The following is an 18979-nucleotide window of genomic DNA, read 5'->3' on the forward strand; positions in this document are numbered from 1 at the left end:
AATTTTTTTTGTAAAAAAAAAAAAAAGGAGTAAAATAAAATTTTTTGCTAAACCTGGCAACCCTGTTCCCTATTCCATAATATTATCTTGCTAAGTCACTATATTGTTGCATATCTGCTTGGAAGAAATAACTTTTTTTTTTTTTGAGACGGAGTTTTGCTCTTGTTGCCCAGGCTAGAGTGCAATGGCACGATCTTGGCTCACTGCAACCTCCACCTCCTGGGTTCAAGCGATTTTCCTGCCTCAGCCTCCCCAGTAGCTGGGATTACAGGTGTATACCACCACTCCCAGCTAATTTTGTATTTTTTCAATTTTGTATTTTGGAGTATTTTAAATACGATAGAGTATTGTATTTTAAATACAAAATTGTATTTTACAATTTTGTATTTTAGAGACGGGGTTTCACCCTGTTGGCCAGGCTGGTCTTGAACTCCTGACCTCAGGAGATCTGCCCGCCTTGGCCTCCCAAAGTGTTGGGATTACAAACATGAGCCACTTCGCCTGGCCAGAAATAACTTGTTCTCAGAAAAAACTTGGAGTTAGAATGTTATTCTATGAGGGACCCTCTGAGTGGGAATATTTGAGAGACTTGATAAAATTGGGAACATGTTGTGTGTTGACTCCACGCTTGACTGATACGATCAAGACATCCCCTTGGTGCTCCCTCTCGTGGCAAGAAGAGTAACTGCTCCTTCAATTTCACTCCCAGACTCTGCCCCCACCTCCCCACCCACCTCTTGGTCTCCAGGGACCATGCTGGTACCCTGAGCCTATCGGAGCCAGAGATTGCCCCAGGACTCAGCGCTTTAGCCTCAAATGAGTTGCCCTACTTCAAGGGGACCTCACTTTGTGAGATGCACTGTATGGAATTTTTTTTTTTTTTTTTTGAGATGGAGTCTCGCTGTGTCACCCAGGCTGGAGTGCAATGGCATGATCTCAGCTCACCGCAACCTCTGCCTCCCGGGTTCAAGTGATTCTTGCCCCAGCCTCCCGAGTAGCTGGGATTACAGGCATGTGCCACCACGCCCAGCTAATTTTGTATTTTTTAGCAGAGACAGGGGTTCTCCATGTTGGCCAGGTTGGTCTCGAACTCCCAACCTCAGGTGATCCGCCCGCCTTGGCCTCCCAAAGCGCTGGGATTACAGGTGTGAGCCACCGTGCCTGGCCCTAATTTTTGTATTTTTAGTAGAGACGGGGTTTCACTATGTTGGCCAGGCTGGTCTTGAACTATTGAGCTCAGGTTATCCACCTGCCTCAGCCTCCCAAAGTGCTGGGATGACAGGCATGAGCCACCGTGCCTGGCCATTGTATGCAATTTGGAGGGTGGTTCCTGAGACACAGAGAGAACAATCCGAGTTGGAGTCTGAGGAGGTGGCAGCTCATTGCTGGGAGAGAGATGTCCCCCTGCTTCTGAGGGGAGCAGTTTTGGGGTGCTCCTACATAAACTGTATGGGGTCCGGGAGAGCTCTTGGGGGCAAGAGAGGAGGTCAGGATTGGATGGGGGTGAGGGCGAGGTTTTTGAGTCATGGCTGGAGGCAACAAGGCTTATGGCCCTGACTTGGAGGCCTGAGCACAGCGAGCTTTCTGAACCCCTCTGGAAAACAAAGGAGGTGGGGTGTTGCAGGACCTCAGGTACTCAAGCTGAGCAGCCATTTCTCCTGCAGGTTGTTTGTATTTTCTGAATTCTGAACATCTGAAACGAGAGTGCATATGAGAGGGGAAGCTGTTTAGATAATGAAAACCCATTGAGATTAGTTTAATCAAACACACAGGGACACGGACAGGCTTGGTGGCTCACGCCTGTAATCCCAACAGTTTGGGAGGCTGAGGTGGGTGATCATCTGAGGTCAGGAGTTTGAAACCAGACTGGCCAATATGGTGAAACCCTGTCTCTACTTAAAAAAAAGTACAAAAAATTAGCAGGGAGTGGTGGCTCACGCCTGTAATCCCAGCACTTTGGGAGGCCGAGGCGGGTGGATTGCCTGAGGTCTGGAGTTCAAGAGCAGCCTGGCCAACATAGTGAAACACCATCTCTTCTAAAAATACAAAAAATTAGCTGGGAGTGGTGGCGGGCACCTGTGATCCCAGCTACTAAGGAGGCTGAGACAGGAGAATCGCTTGAACCCAGGAGGCAGAAGTTGCAGTGAGCCAAGATCGCGCCATTGCACTCCAGCCTGGGCAACAAGAGTGAAACTCCGGGCTAGATGAGGTGGCTCACGCCTGTAATCCCAGCACTTTGGGAGGCCGAGGTGGGCAAATCATGAGGTCAGGAGGTCGAGACCAGCCTGGCCAACATGGTGAAACCCCCTTTCTACTAAAAATACAAAAAATTAGCTGGGTGTTTGGTAGTGGCAGGCGCCTGTAATCCCAGGCTGAGGCAGGAGAACTGCTTGAACCTGGGAGGTGGAGGTTGCAGTGAGCTGAGATTGTGCCACTGCACTCCAGCCCTGGCAACAGAGTAAGACTCTGTCTCAGAAAAAAAAAAAAAAAAGAAAAGAAAAAGAAAAAAAAATTAGCCGGGTGTGGTGGCAGGCACCTGTAATCCCAGCTACTCGGGAGGCTAGGCAGGATAATCGCTTGAACCTGGGAGGCGGAGGTTGCAGGGAGCCGAGATCGCGCCACTGCACTCCAGCCTGAGCAACAAGAGTGAAACTCAATTTCAAAAAAAGAAAAAAAAAGTGTTTGTCCCTGCTTAAAAGTCTCTGTGGCGGCTCTAGGCTCTTCTAATAACCTCAAGCTCTCCTTGGTCGCTGCTCACTGTCCCGGTCCCTGCCTGCTCCCTGTGTTCCTTGTTGCCATGCCTCAGAAAATTGAGGAAATCAAGGTCTTTCTGCTCACAGCCCGACAAAAGGATGCCAAATCTGTCAAGATCAAGAAAAATAAGGACAATGCGCCGGGCACGGTGGATCACGCCTGTAATCCCAGCACTTTGGGAGGTCTAGGCGGGTGGATCACGAGGTCAGCAGTTCAAGACCAGCCGGACCAACATGGTGAAACCCCGTCTCTACTAAAAATACAAAAAATTAGCTGGACGTGGTGGCGGGCACCTGTAATCCCAGCGACTTGGGAGGCTGAGGTAGAAGAATCGCTTGAAACTGGAAGGCGGAGGTTGCAGTGAGACGAGATTGCACCACTGCACTCTAGCCTGGGCAATAAGAGCAAAACTCTGTCTCAAAATAAAAAAAAGAAAAAAAAGAAAAAAAAAAAGAAAAATAAGGACAATGTGAAGTTTAAAGTTCGATGCAGCAGATACCTTTATACCCTGGCCATCATTGACAAAGAGAAGGCAGAGAAATTGAAGCAGTCCCTGGCCACCATGCCCGGCTAATTTTGTATTTTCAGTAATTCTGTATTTTAGTAATGTAGTATTTCGTATTTTAGTAATTTTGTATTTTAGCCTCCAGAGTAGCTGGGACTACTTGGATGCCACCACGCCCAGCTAGGTTTTTACATTTTTTGTAGAGATGGGGGTCTTGCTATGTTGCTGAGGCTGGTCTTGAACTCCTGGCCTCAAGGAATCCTCCCACCTTTGCCTCCTGAAGTGTTGGGATTACAGGTGTGAGCCACTGCTTCCAGCCATTGGTAAATTTCGCACAATTTTTGTACTGGCCCAGAGAGTTTTGCATATCGTCAGCCATAGAAAAAGTAGCAAGTAACAATTATGTTACACAAACAGCCACATAATTGTCCCTGGTAGACTAAAGTAAACCATATCTGTTTTTCCAATTTTACACTCTGTCATGGTTAGGTTTTTTGGCGATCCGATAATGTGTTTCTTCTTCTGCCACCACGGAGAAAAAACACATATTCACCTAAAAATACTAAAGTCAAATTTACTAATAAAAATGTCTTTCTATTTTGATACGCATCATCAGGTTAAAAAACCCTCTGAGGCTGGGCGCAGTGGCTCACGCCTGTAATCGCAGCACTTTGGGAGGCTGAGGGGGGCGGATCACCTGAGGTCAAGAGTTTGAGACCAGCCTGACCAACATGGAGAAACCCTATCTCTACTAAAAATACAAAAGTAGCTGCGTGTGGCGGTGCATGCCTGTAATCCCAGCTACTTGGGAGGCTGAGGCAGGAGAATCACTTGAACCCAGGAGGCAGAGTTTGCATTGAGCCGAGATCGTGCCATTGCACTCCAGCCTGAGCAACAAGAACGAAAACTCTGTCTTAAAAAAAAAGAAAAACAGCTGGGCGCGGTGGCTCACACCTGTAATCCCAGCACTTTGGAAGGCCGAGGTGGGTGGATCACGAGGTCAGGAGTTTGAGACCAGCCTGGCCAACATGGTGAAAACCCGTCTCTACTAAAAATACAAAAATTAGCCAAGCGTGGTGGCGCATGCCTGTAGTCCCAGCTACTCAGGAGGCTGAGGCAGGAGAACTGAGGCTTGAACCTGGGAGGTGGAGGTTGCTGTGAGCTGAGATCACCCCACTGCACTCCAGCCTGGGCAACAGAGGGAGACTCCGTGTCAAAAAACAAAACAAACAAACAAAAAACAACAAAACAACCTAAAAAACCCTCTGAGGCTGGGCGTGGTGTCTCATGCCTGTAATCCCAGCACTTCAGGAGGCTGACGCATGAGGATTGCTTGAGTCTAGGAGTTCCAGACCAGCCTGGGCAACACAGCAAGACCGTCTCTATAAAACAAACAAACAGACCCCTTCTCAAATGAGAAGGAAATCTTCCAGCTTTATTACATAATGTTTTCCCACAGCCTTTTTATTTTAATTATTATTTTTAAAATCGGGGGCAAGATGGTCTCACTATGTTGCCCAGGCTCGTCTCCAAGTCCTGGGCTCAAGCCATCCTCCCACCTCAGCTTTCCAATTTGCTGGGATTACAGGCATGCACCACCATGCTCAGCATCTTGTTAATTTTTTTTTTTTTTTTGAGATGGAGTTTCACTCATTGCCCAGGCTGGCGTGCAATGGAGCATTCTCAGCTCACTGAAACCTCTGCCTCCAGGGTTCAAGCGATTCTTCTGCCTCAGCCTCCTGAGGAGCTGGGATTACAAGCACCTGCCACCACACATGGCTAATTTTTTTGTATTTTTAGTAGAGACGGGGCTTCACCATGTTGGCCAGGTTGGTCTCGAACTCCCGACCTCAGGTGATCCGCCCGCCTCGGCCTCCCAAAGTACTGAGATTACAGGCGTTAGCCAAAGAGCCTGGCCTAATTTTTGTATTTTTAATGGAGACGGGGTTTCACCATGTTGGCCAGGCTGGTCTCGAACTTCTGACCTCAGGTGATCTGCCTACCTCGGCCTGCCAAAGTATTGGGATTACAGGTGTGAGCCACCGTGCCCGGCCTCCTTTTTAATTTTGTAGGCAAAACTTTCCAAAATAATTTCTTATGAAGTTTCCACTAAAGAAAGAAAACAGTTGCTAAATTCTGTGGTTTCTAAACAGCTAATAGACAGGCGCCTTAGGGCAAAATTCTTACTTTCCTTCTTTCTTTTTTCACCATGCAAGCTGGTGCTGAGGGCAAAATTCTTATTTATTTATACTTTAAGTTCTGGGGTACATGTGCAGAACGTGCAGGTTTGTCACATAGGTATACATGTGCCCTGGTGGTTTGCTGCACGCATCAACCCGTCATCTACATTAGTTATTTCTCCTAATGCCATCCCTCCCCCAAATTCTTTTTTTTTTCTTTGAGACAAGGTCTCTCTGTGTTGCCCAGGCTGGAGTGCAGTGGCGCGATCATGGCCCACTGCAGCCTTGACCTCCTGGGCTCAGATAATCCTCTCACCTCAGCTTCTCGAGTAGCTGGGACTAAAGGTGCACACCACTGCACCCGGCAAATTTTTGTATTTTTTGTAGAGACAGCATCTCACGATGTTGCCCATGCTGGTCTCAAACTCCTGGCCTCAAGTGCTGAGATTACAGGTGTGAGCCACCTCACCTGGCCACAATATTCTTTCACACACACATGCACGCACGCATGTACACACGCGCACACACACACACCAATAAACACAACAAGAAAACTGCTTAGTTGAAAACAAAAATCAATCTTGGAAATTCCAAGAGATGTCCTTCCAGGGGTGTGTGTGTGTATGTGTGTGTGTGTGTGTCTGTGCATTCTTGGTCTAGCCTGGCCAGGATCATCTTGGCGACCCACCAGACTTTGAAGACTTAGTATGAAAAACAAGGCTGGGCATGGTGGCTCACGCCTATAATCCCAGCACTCTGGGAGGCTGAGGCAGGTGGACTGCTTGAGTCCAGGAGCTCAAGACCAGCCTGGGCGGCATAGCAAAACCCTGTCTCTACTAAAAATACAGAAAATTAGCCAGGCATGGTGGTGTGCACCTGTAATCCCAGCTACTTGGGAGGCTGAGGTGGGAGGATTGTTTGAGCCCAGGAGTTCAAGGCTGCAGTGAGCCATGATCCCACCACTGTACTCCAGCCTGGGTGACGGAGTGAGAACCTGTCTCAAAAAAAAAAAAAAAAAAAAAAATGACGCCAGCAAGGTGACCTCTAAGGGGGCAGGGCTCTTGAAGGCCTTTGTGGGCCAGAAGAGTTCCTTCCTGGTGGACTGCAGCAAAGCCGGCTCCAACATGCTGCTGATCAGGGTACATGGGCCCACCACCGCCTGCGAGAAGGTCTCCATGAAGCATGTAGGCAACCAGCAATACAATGTCACATATGTCGTCAAGGAGAGGGGCCATTACATGCTGGCTGTGAAGTGGGGGGAGGAACACATCCCTGGCAGCCCTTTTCATGTCACAGTGCCTTAAAATAGTTTTCTCAAAAAAAAAAAAAAAAAAATAGCTCCTAGAAAATTTAAAATTATGGCCGGGCGCGGTGGCTTATGCTTATAATCCCAGCACTTTGGGAGGCCGAGGCGGGCGGATCACGAGGTCAGGAGTTCGAAACCAGCCTGGCCAACATCGTGAAACCCCATGTCTACTAAAAATACAAAATTAGCCAGGCATGGTGGCACAGGCCTGTAGTCCCAGCTACTCGGGAAGCTGAGGTAGAAGAATCACTTGAACCCGGGAAGTGGAGGTTGCAGTGAACTGAGATCATACTACTGCACTCCAGCCTGGGCGACAGAGCAAGACTGTGTCTCAAAAAAAAAAAAAAAAAAAAAAAATTAAAATTACATAAGTATATCATGCTGCTCAAAATAGTTCCCTTGAGGCATCCATTTAAAACAAATTTAGGCCGGGCGTGGTGGCTTATGCCTGTAATCCCAGCACTTTGGGAGGCCGAGGTGGGCGGATCACCTGAGGTCAGGAGTTCGAGACCAGCCTGATCAACTTGATGAAACTCCATCTCTACTAAAAATACAAAAATTAGCTGGGCGTGGTGGCATGTGCCTGTAATCCCAGCTACTCGGGAGGCTGAGACAAGAGAATGCTTGAACCCGGGAGGCAGAGGTTGCAGTGAGCCGAGATTGCACCATTGCACTCTAGCCTGAGGAACAAGAGTGAAACTCCATCTTAAAAAAACAAAAAATCCAAAATTTAAAAAATATGTGTAGGCCGGGTGCGGTGGCTCACGCCTGTAATCCCAGCACTTTGGGAGGGCGAGGAGGGCGGATTGCCTGAGCTCGGGAGTTCGAAACCAGCCTGGGCAACGTGGCGAAACCTTGTCTCTACTAAAATTACAAAAAATTAGCCAAGTGTGGTGACGGGCACCTGTAATCCCAGCTACTTGGGAGGCTGAGGCAGGAGAATCGCTTGAACCCAGGAGGTGGAGGTTACAGTGAGCAGAGATCATGTCATTGCACTCCAGCATGGTGACAGAGCGAGACTCTGTCTAAAAAAAATATATAAATAAAAAATAAATAAGTGTAATTTTTTTTTTTGAGATGGAGTCTCTGTCACCCAGGCTAGAGTGCAGTGGCGTGATCTCGGCTCACTGCAACCTCCACCTCCCATGTTCAAGTGGTTCTCCTGCCTCAGCCTCCTGAGTAGCTGGGATTACAGGCATCCACCACCATGCCTGGCTAATTTTTGTATTTTTAGTAGAGATGGGGTTTCACCATGTTGGCCAGGCTAGTCTCGAACTCCTGACCTTGTGATCCGCCTGCCTCAGCCTCCAAAAGTGCTGGGATTACAGGTGTGAGCCACTGCGCCTGGCCAAATGTGTGTAATTTTTTTTTAGCTGTCCCACAGAGAAAGAACTCTTCTCAGTAGTTTTACATGTATCTTCCTGGAAATATTTGCAAATTAATCTGAAAAAAAGTATACATACATATTTGGCATATTAGAGTTTAAATCACCTTGCAGGGTCAAACATAAACAAGTTTCTTCTTTTTTTTTTTCTTTGAAACAGAGTCTCTCTCTGTCGCCCAGGCGAAGTGGCGCAATCACGACTCACTGCAGCCTTGAACTCCTGGGCTTAAATGATCCTCCCTCCTCAGCCTCCCCAGTAGCTGGGACTACTGGCATGTACCACCATGCCTGGCTAATTTTTTTTTTTTTTTGAGACGGAGTTTCAGTCTTATTGCCCAGGCTGGAGTGCAATGGTGCAATCTTGGCTCACCGCAACCTCTGCCTCCTGGGTTCAAGTGATTCCCCTGCCTCAGTCACCCAAGTAGCTGGGATTACAGGCATGGGCCCCCATGACTGGTAAATTTTGTATTTTTTTTAATAGAGACGGGGTTTCTCCATGTTGGTTAGGCTGGTCTCCAACTCCTGACCTCAGGTGATCCTCCCGCCTCGGCCTTCCAAAGTGATGGGACAGCCACCACGCCTGGCCTAATTTTTTAAAGTTTTTGTAGAAACTGGGTCTGGCTATGTTGCCCAGGCTGATCTCGAACTCCTGGGCTCAAGTGATCTTCCAACCTTGGCCTCCCAGAGTGCTGGGATTACAGGTGTGAGCCACTGAGCTTGGCCTTAAGCATAAAGAAGTTTCTTCGTTCTTTTGCATATTTGTTCAGAAGCCCCTGTACTGATACCCTCTGTCACTCTTCTCCCTTCTCCTATTTAGAGCTAGAGAATCTGTAGCCCAGAGTCCTTGAAAAAGGCAAATGATATGGAATTGTTAACAGATCCTTTTACTTTACACTTTTTTTTTGAGACAGAATTTCACTCTTGTTGTCCAAGCTGGAGTGCAATGGCGCGATCTAGGCTCACTGCAACTTCCGCCTCCCAGGTTCAAGCGATTCTCCTGACTCAGCCTCCCGAGTAGCTGGGATTACAGGCGCCTGCCACCATGTCCAGCTAACATTTTGTATTTTTAGTAGAGACAGGATTTTGCTATGTTGGCCAGGCTGGTCTCAAACTCCTGACCTCAGGTGATCTGCTTGCCTCGGCATGCCAAAGTGCTGGGAATACAGTGTGAGCCACTGCGCCCGGCCTAAGTTGCACTTTTGTTTTGTTTGTTTGTTTGAGACAGTGTCTCTGTTGCCTAGGCTGGAGTGCAGTGGCGCCATCTCGGTTCACTGCAACCTCTGCCTCCCGGGTTCAAGCGATTCTCCCACCTCAGCCTCCTGAGTAGTTGGGACTACAGGCATACGCCACTACGCCCGCCTAATTTTTGTATTTTTAGTAGAGACAGGAGTTCACCATGTTAGTCAGGCTGGTCTCGAACTCCTGACCTCAGGTGATCCGCCTGCCTTGGCCTCCTAAAGTGCTGGGATTACAGGCATGAGCCACAGCGCCTGGCACACTTTTGTTTTTGTCTTTGAGAAACAGTTTTGTTCTGTGGCCCAGGTTGGAATACAGTGGTTCAATCATAGCTCACTACAGCCTTGACCTCCTGGGCTCAAGTGATATCCCCCACCATTTCAGCCTCCCAAAGCTCTGGGATGACAGGTGTCAGCCACTGTGCCTGGCCACACTGCATTTTTGCAAACCAGGTACCAGGACGCTCAATTTGTTTCTCTGGGACCTTTAACCTGTTTGGAAATAGACCTGGCACAATGATTGGTCAATTTCCCATCTATCACTGTGACTATTGCATATCTTGCCCCAGGCCCTTTTCCTGCCTCCAGGGGGACTTTCTGCAGTTTTCCCTCAGACCCAGCACTGTGTTGCACTTTTCTTTTTTTCTTTTTTTCTTTTTAGTGTTTAACCTCGTTTTTAAGTTCATACTAAGGTACAAATGGCTTCTTCCTTCTTTGTTTTTGCTTTTTTTTTTTTTTTTTTAATTGATCATTCTTGGGTGTTTCTCGCAGAGGGGGATTTGGCAGGCCGCCATCCCACCTAGGAAGTGAGGAGCGCCTCTTCCCGGCCGCCATCCCATCTAGGAAGTGAGGAGCGTCTCTGCCCGGCCGCCCATCGTCTGAGATGTGGGGAGCGCCTCTGCCCCGCCGCCCCGTCTGGGATGTGAGGAGCGCCTCGGCCTGGCCGCGACCCCGTCTGGGAGGTGAGGAGCGTCTCTGCCCAGCCGCCCCGTCTGAGAAGTGAGGAGACCCTCCGCCAGGCAACCGCCCCGTCTGAGAAGTGAGGAGCCCCTCCGCCCGGCAGCCGCCCCGTCTGAGAAGTGAGGAGCCCCTCCGCCCGGCTGCCACCCCGTCTGGGAAGTGAGGAGCGTCTCCGCCCGGCAGCCACCCCGTCCAGGAGGGAGGTGGGGGTCAGCCCCCGCCAGGCCAGCCGCCCCGTCCTGGAGGGAGGTGGGGGGGTCAGCCCCCCGCCCGGCCAGCCGCCCCATCCAGGAGGTGAGGGGTGCCTCTGCCCGGCCGCCCCTATTGGGAAGTGAGGAGCCCCTCTGCCCGGCCAGCCGCCCCATCCGGGAGGGAGGTGGGGGGGTCAGCCGCCTGCCCGGCCAGCCGCCCCATCCGGGAGGGAGGTGGGGGGATCAGCCCCCCCGCCCGGCCAGCCGCCCCGTCCGGGAGGGAGGTGGGGGGGGTCAGCCCCCCCGCCCGGCCAGCCGCCCCGTCTGGGAGGTGAGGGGCGCCTCTGCCCGGCCGCCCCTACTGGGAAGTGAGGAGCCCCTCTGCCCGGCCACCACCCCATCTGGGAGGTGTACCCAACAGCTCATTGAGAACGGGCCATGATGACAATGGCGGTTTTGCGGAATAGAAAAGGGGGAAAGGTGGGGAAAAGATTGAGAAATCGGATGGTTGCTGTGTCTGTGTAGAAAGAAGTAGACATGGGAGACTTTTCATTTTGTTCTGTACTAAGAAAGATTCTTCTGCCTTGGGATCCTGTTGATCTGTGACCTTACCCCCAACCCTGTGCTCTCTGAAACATGTGCTGTGTCCACTCAGGGTTAAATGGATTAAGGGCGGTGCAAGATGTGCTTTGTTAAACAGATGATTGAAGGCAGCATGCTCGTTAAGAGTCATCACCACTCCCTAATCTCAAGTACCCAGGGACACAAACACTCTGCCTAGGAAAACCAGAGACCTTTGTTCACTTGTTTATCTGCTGACCTTCCCTCCACTATTGTCCTGTGTTGCTCTTTTCTAGCTGGTCCAAGCAGGTCTTTTCTTAGCACAGGCCAATTATCTGCCCAGCATTTACTTTCCCAGTCTGTTTACCATGACAACCTCTCCTAGAGACACAAAATCTGAGTGGGCCCCATGCAGACAGGGGCACTTCCTGTCCTGGGCACTGCCCAAGGAGATAATAAAGCAATTATTTCTTGCTTGAAGCAGTACATCTTGAAGGACGAGTGAGAGAGAAAAGGTCATTTATTCATGCCTACTATGTTCTAGGCCCAGTTAAGGGTAATTTGCAGATGGAAATGTCATTTAATATTCCCAGTAGAAGTTGCTTTTTTTTTGAGACAGTTCTTGCTCTGTCTCCCAGGCTGGAGTGCAGTGGTGCAATCTCCACTCATTGCAACCTCTGCCTCCAGGGCTTAAGAGATCCTCCTACCTCAGCCTCCTGAGTAGCTGGGACCACAGGCGTGTACCACCAAGCCTGGCGAATTTTTATATTTTTTGTAGAGACTGGTTTCGCCATGTTCAAGACCAGCCTGGGGTCTTGAACTCTTGGACTCAAGAAATCCACATGCTTTTGCCTCCCAAATTGCTGTGATTAGAGGTGTGAGCAATCCCAAGCCTGTTGTTTTGAGTGATGTGAAATAGCAGGTTGTCTCATACCTCAGTGCCTCTGCTTAGGAATGTGACCGTTTCGTCCTGCATGAAATCCTCTGTTCAGAGCTGAAATGGGGCTGAGTAAAATTCAGCTCCTGCTCTCCTCCCCAAGTCTTCGGCCTCGGGGGGCAGAGTTGGGCGGGGGGGGGGGTGGGTTTCTGCCTGGAGGAAGGGATGCCTTTTCCTAATTTGCACAAAGATGTGCAGCAGGCTAGAGGTGGGGCCTGGGTCTGGCCCCAGCCATCTCTCACCATCCCTCCACGCTGCTCCCCAGGCCAGAGTGCTCCTGAGGGGAGGGCCTTGCCCGCTCTTCTTCCTCCCTTGCCCGCTCTTCCTCCCTTGCCCTTCTACACGCCTGCTCTTCCTCCCTTGCCCTTCTACAGGGACCCAGCTAGGGCAGTGGCACACGTCTGTGGTCCCAGCACTTTGGGAGGCTGAGGTGGGAGAACTGCTTGAGGCCAGGAGTTCGAGGTTAGAGTGAGCTATGATTGCACCATTGCACTCAAGAAGCCTGGGCAACAGAACGAGGTCCTGTCTCTAAAATATAAATACATACAAGAACCCAGCTAAAGTGCCTGGCCAGGACAGGCTCTGGGTCAAGCTTGCTCTCTTCTGTTCGTACAGTTTTTGTACTGAGAAATGCTTCATTCGTTCAGTTGAAATGTCAACTCCTCGCTGGGCACAGTTGCTCATGCCTGTAATACCAGCACTTTGGGAGGTTGAGGCAGGAGGATTGCTTGAGCCCAGGGTTTAAGACCAGCCTGGGCAATTGTAGGGACCAGCCCCACAGGGTCGGTGGGCTTCTCCCTGTGTGCGGCGACGAGAGTGTGTAGAAATAAAAGACACAAGACTAAGAGATAGAAGAAAAGACAGCTGGGCCCGGCGGACCACTACGACCAATGCGTGGAGACCGGTAGTGGCCCCGAATGTCTGGCTGTGCTGTTATTTATTGGATACAAAGCAAAAGGGGCAGGGTAAAGAGTGTGAGTCATCTCCAATGATAGGTAAGGTCTTGTGTCCACTGGAAAGGGGGCCCTTCCTTCCCTGCCTGGCAGCCGAGGCAGAGAGAGAGAGAAGACAAAGAGAAAGACAGCTTACACCATTATTTCTGCATATCAGAGACTTTTAGTACTTTCACTAATTTACTACTGCTATCTAGAAGGCAGAGCCAGGTGTACAGGATGGAACATGAAGGCAGACTAGGAGCATGACCACTGAAGCACAGCATCACAGGGAGACGGTTAGGCCTCCGGATAACTGCGGGCGAGCCTGACTGATGTCAGGCCCTCCACAAGAGGTGAAGGCGCAGAGTCTTCTCTAAACTCCCCCAGAGAAAAGGAGACTCTTTTTCACGGTCTGCTAAGCAGCGGGTGTTGTTCCTTGACACTTTTCGCTACCGCTAGACCACGGTCCGCCTGGCAATGGGCGTCTTCCCAGACGCTGGGGTCACCGCTAGACCAAGGAGCCCTTCTGGTGGCCCTGTCTGGGCATAACAGAAGGCTCGCACGCTTGTCTTCTGGTCACTTCTCACTGTGTCCCTTCAGCTCCTATCTCTGTATGGCCTGGTTTCTCCTAGGTTATGATTATACAGTGAGGATTATTATAATATTGGAATAATGAGTAATTGCTACAAACGAATGATTAATGATATTCATATATAATCATATCTAAGATCTATATCTGGTATAACTATTCTTGTTTTATATTTTATTATACTGGAACAGCTCGTGTCCTCGGTCTCTTGCCTTGGCGCCTGGGTGGCTTGCCGCCCACAGGCAATGTGATGAGACCCAGTCTCTACAAAAAACAAAAATTACTGGGGCGTGGTGGTGTGTGCTGCTGGGGAGGCTGAGGCGGGATGATCTTTTGAACCCAAGAGATTGAGGCTGCAGTGAGCAGAGATTGTACCACTGTACTCCAGCCTGGGCGACAGGGTGAGACCTTATCTCAAAAAAAAAAAAAAAAATAGCTGGGTGCGGTGGCTTACGCCTGAGTCCCAGCACTTTGGGAGGCCGAGGCGGGTGGATCACAAGGTCAGGAGATCGAGACCATCCTGGCTAACACAGTGAAACCCCATCTCTACTTAAAATACAAAAAAAAAATTAGCCGGGCATGGTGGTGGGCGCCTGTAGTCCCAGCTACTTGGGAGGCTGAGGCAGGAGAATGGCGTGAACCCGGGAGGCGGAGCTTGCAGTGAGCCGAGATTGCACTACTGCAGTCCAGCCTGGGCGACAGAGCGAGACTCCATCTCAAAAAAAAAAAAAAAAGTCAACTCCTCAGTGAAGGCTGACCCACCCTACTCACTGCAAAAGTAATCACTCTTCCCCTGTGGCTGGTCTTACCCTGTATAATACCCTCCTCAGCTACCATGCTGTGGTGCTTTGTAGGAGTCAGTTTGCTTTCAAATTGGTCATTATATGCACATAGTGAAAAATTAAAATACAAAAGGATCTAGGAAAAGTGTATTTCCTTCAATCCTTGACCCCAAGTTCCCCAGATTCCTTCCTCAGAAATAGGCTATGACTTGTTTTTCTTCTTCCAGAGATATTTTATGCATAAGTAAACATATATATATATCCCTAACTGTTCTCCTTCTCTTTTTCTTTTTTTTTTGTGACAGGGTCTCACTCTGTTGTTCAGGCTGGAGTACAGTGGCACAGTCATAGCTCACTGCAGCCTTGACCTCTTGGATAGTACCCCACCCCCCTGCCCCAGACTCAGCCTCCCAAGTAGCTGGGACCACAGTCACACACCACCAAACCCAGATAATTTTTAATTTTTTTGTAGAGACAGGATCTCACTATGTTATTAAATGATCCTCCTGCCTCGGCCTCCCAAAGTGCTGGCATTACAGGAATGAACCACTGAGCCTGGCCCTCTTTCTTTTTTAGAAACCCAAATAGAGGGCAGGCACAGTGGCTCACGCCTGTAATCCCAGCAATTTGGGAGGCTGAGGCAGGTGGATCACGAGGTCAGGACATTGGGACCATCCTGACTAACATGGTGAAACCCCATCTCTACTAAAAATAAAAATACAAAAAAATTAGCCAAGCGTGGTGGCGGGCGCCTGTAGTCCCAGCTACTCTGGAGGCTGAGGCAGGAGAATCGCTTGAACCCGGGAGGCGGAGCTTGCAGTGAGCCGAGATCGTGCCACTGCACTCCAGCCTGGGTGATAGAGCGAGACTACGTCTCAAAAAAAAAAAAAAAAAAAACCCAAATAGAGGCTGGGCATGGTGGTGCAGGCCTGTAGTCCCAGATGCTGGTAAGGCCAAGTTTGGAGGATTGCTTGAACCCAGGAATTTGAGGCTGCAGTGAGCTTTGATTGCACCACTGCACTCGAGCCTGGGTGACAGATTGAGATCCTAACTCAAAAGAAAAAAAAAAAGAGGCCAGGCATGGTGGCTCACGCCTGTAATCCCAGCACTTGGGAGGCCAAGGCAGGCAGATCATGAGTTCAGGAGTTCGAGATCAGCCTGGCCAACATGGTGAAACCCCATCTCTACTAAACATACAAAAATTAGCTGGGTGTAGGGGCACGTGCCTATAATCCCAGCTACTCAGGAGCCTGAGGCAGGAGAATTGCTTGAACCTGGGAGGCGGAGGTTGCAGTGAGCCGAGATCGCGCCACTGCACTCCAGCCTGGGTGACAGAGCAAGACTCAATCTCAAAAAAAAAAAAAAAGCCGCTGTCATCACCACTGAGACCAAGATGGCCACGAGACTCAGCACCTTCCTCAAGATTTCCTGGGCCAAGGAGCCAGTGCTGGTCTTGTCCTCTGTCATCTGGAGCCTCACTGTAATTCTACCCCCACTTAGCCCCTACACCAAGTACTCCATAATGATCAACGAGGCAATGCCCTACAACTACCCAGTGCCTGTCTGCAATGATGGGAACATGCCCGATGTGCCCAGCCACCCCCAGGACCCCCAAGGCCCCAGTTTGGAGTGGCTGAAGAAATTGTGAGCACCTCCACTGCCAGAGGAGGACCCTCCCATGGCTCCCACTAAAAATGTGAAAACCAACCTCTCCCTGCTCAAAAAAAAAAAAGAAAAGAAAAAGAAAAATTGCATTAAATATCTGATCTAGGCCAGGCGCAGTGGTTCATGCCTGTAACTGTAACTCTAGCACTTTGGGAGGCCGAGGCAGGAAGATTGCTTGAGGCCAGGGGTTCAAGACAAAACTGGCCAACAAAATGAGACCTCGTCTTTAAAAAATAAATTCTGGGGCCGGGCGCAGTGGCTCACGCCTGTAACAGCACTTTGGGAGGCCGAGGAGGGGTGGATCACAAGGTCAGGTGTTTGAGACCAGCCTGGCCAACATAGTGAAACCCCGTCTCTACTAAAAAAAAAACCAAAAAATTAGCCAGGCGTGGTGGCGGGTGCCTGTAATCCCAGCTACTTGGAGGCTGAGGCAGGAGAATCGCTTGAATCCGGGAGGCAGATATTGCAGTGAGCCGAGATCGCGCCATTGCACTCCAGCCCAGGCAACAGTGCGAGACTCCATCTCAAACAAATATATATAAATATAAATAAATAAATATATATATGTAACTTCCTGGCACGATGGCACAGGCCTGTAATCCCAGCACTTTGGGAGGCCGAGGCGCGTGGATCAGGAGGTCAGGAATTCAAGACCAGCCTGGCCAAGATGGTGAAACCCTGTTTCTACTAAAAATACAAAAAATTAGCCAGGCGTAATGGTGGGAGCTTGTAATCCCAGATACTCGGGAGGCTGAGGCAGAGAACTGCAAACTCCGGAGGCGGAGGTTGCAGTGAGCTGAGATTGTGCCACTGCACTCCAGCCTGGGTGACAGAGCGAGACTCTGTCTCAAAAAAAACAAACAAAAAACATTAAATAAATAAATTAAAACTAACTAACTAAATAAATATCTGGATATCTGAGCTGGGTGCGGTGGCTCATGCCTCTAATCCCAGCACTTGGGAAACCAAGGCAGGCAGATCATTTGAGGTCAGGAGTTCGAGACCAGCCTGGCCAACATAGGGAAACCTCATCTCTACTAAAAAAATTACTTGGGTGTGGTGGTGCACATCTGTAATCCCAGGTACTCAGGAGGCTGAGGCAGGAGAATTGCTGGAACCTGGGAAGTAGAGGTTGCAGTCAGCTGAGATTGCAGCACTGCTCTCCAGCCTGGGTGACAGAGTGAGACTCTGTCTCAAAAAAAAATCAATATCTGATATACACGTTTATTTTTTTATTGAGATGGAGTCTTGCTCTGTCGCCCAGGCTGGAGTGCAATGGCACAATCTCTGCTCACCGCAACCTCTGCCTCCCTGGCTCAAGCGATTCTCCTGCCTCAACCTCCCGAGTAGCTGGGACTACAGATGCGCGCCACCACGCCCGGCCAATTTCTGTATCTCTAGTAGAGATGGGGTTTCACCAGGTCGGTCAGGCTGGTCTCGAACTCCTGACCTCATGATCTGCCCACCTCAGCCTCCCAAAGTGCTGGGATTACAGGTGTGAGCCAACGCATCTGGCCCAATATCTGATATGCATGTTAATTGAAGCTGGGTGTGGTGGTCACACCTTTAATCACAGCACTTTGGGAGGATTCCCTTGAGCCTAGGAGTTCAAGACCAGCCTGGGCAACATAGCAAGACCCTGTCTCAAAAAAGAAAAATTTAACATTGACTTTCCTGTCAGAGATAGGAAGTAAATAAGACATTTATGGTGAACTTAAAGCACATATGGCAGCTAAAGGTGACAGTGTCTCACTCCAGCTGACCCTTGCCCTATGGAAGTGGGCCTGGAATGGCCCACTATTTTTAGTGTTGGCAACTAGTTAAAAAAATTAAAACATTCGAGGCAGGTGGATCACTTGAGATCAGGAGTTTGAGAACAGCCTGGGCAATATGGTGAAACCCCGTCTCTACTAAAAATAGGAAAATTAGCTGGACATGGTGATGCATGCCTGTAATCTCAGCTACTCGGGAGGCTGCAGCACAAGAATTGCTTGAACCCGGGAGGCAGAGGTTGCAGTGAGCTGAGATCACGTCACTGCACTCCAGCCTGGGTGACAGAGTGAGACTCCATCTCAAAAAAAAAAAAGAAAGAAAGAAATGGCCATTTGATGTAGTCTTTCAGAGTCACAATTTTTTTTTTTTTTGAGACCGAGTCTCATCTGCCACCATGCCCAGCCCAGAGTCACAGTTGGAGCCTGAACTCTGCCTCAGTGTCTTCCCCACTTGTGCCTTTGTCTTCGCGGTTCTGCCTATTATAGCCTTTCCTCCCTTGCTGCTTGGCAAACTTCTACTTATCCAGTAAGCCTTGGCTTCAGGGTTACCATCTCTCTTTAGTGTTCTGTGGTTGTCCACCTGATGGATGACTTACTCTGCTGGCAGGGTTTCCAGTCTTTGATTCCATGTGATGGCACTTACTACACTCAAGTACACTTTGTGGTCTGTACAAAGTGGGAACCCAGCTTTGCCACTTCCTGTGTAGCTTCAGCATAACTTTCCGTCTTTCTTTTTTTTTTAGAGACGGAGTCTTGCTCTACTCTATCATCCAGGCTGCAGTGCAGTGGCGTGATCTCGGCTCACTGCAACCTCTGCCTCCGGGGTTCAAGCGATTCTCCTGCCTCAGCCTCCTGAGTAGCTGGGACTACAGGTGCGCGCCACTATGCCTGGCTCATGTTTGTATTTTTAGTAGAGACGGGGTTTCACCATGTTGGTCAGGCTGGTCTCGAACTCCTGACGTTGTGATCTGCCCTCCTTGGCCTCCCAAAGTGCTGGGATTACAGGCGTGAGCCACCGTGCCCGGTCAACTGCCTGTCTTTCTATGCTTATTTCCTCATCTGTAAAATGTCATCCTTAGCAGGGCGTGGTGGCTCACACCTGTAATTCCAGCAATTTGGGAGGCCAAGGCAGGTGGATCATCTGAGGCCAGGAGTTCGAGACCAGCCTGGCCAACATGGTGAAACCCCGTCTCTACTAAGAATACAAACATTAGCTGGGTGTG

The 18979-nt window shown here is 49.7% G+C and overlaps 1 protein-coding gene across 1 annotated transcript; it reads left to right on the plus strand.

The window, feature by feature from the left end:
• Window positions 1-12982: 12982 nt before the first annotated feature.
• LOC117976149 (NADH dehydrogenase [ubiquinone] 1 alpha subcomplex subunit 3-like) lies at window positions 12983-17079 on the plus strand. Its single transcript, XM_055100809.2, has one exon. It carries the CDS (start codon window positions 15713-15715, stop codon window positions 15965-15967), a length of 255 nt encoding a protein of 84 aa, XP_054956784.1. The 5' UTR covers window positions 12983-15712; the 3' UTR covers window positions 15968-17079.
• The last annotated feature ends 1900 nt before the right edge of the window (window positions 17080-18979 follow it).

This window comes from Pan paniscus, chromosome 18, assembly GCF_029289425.2.
Source record: "Pan paniscus chromosome 18, NHGRI_mPanPan1-v2.0_pri, whole genome shotgun sequence".
Taxonomy (NCBI): Eukaryota; Metazoa; Chordata; class Mammalia; order Primates; family Hominidae; genus Pan; species Pan paniscus.

Coding starts and splice junctions, on each gene's coding strand:
- LOC117976149 (XM_055100809.2), top strand. CDS start 15,713: ATGGCCACGAGACTCAGCACCTTCCTCAAGATTTCCTGGGCCAAGGAG.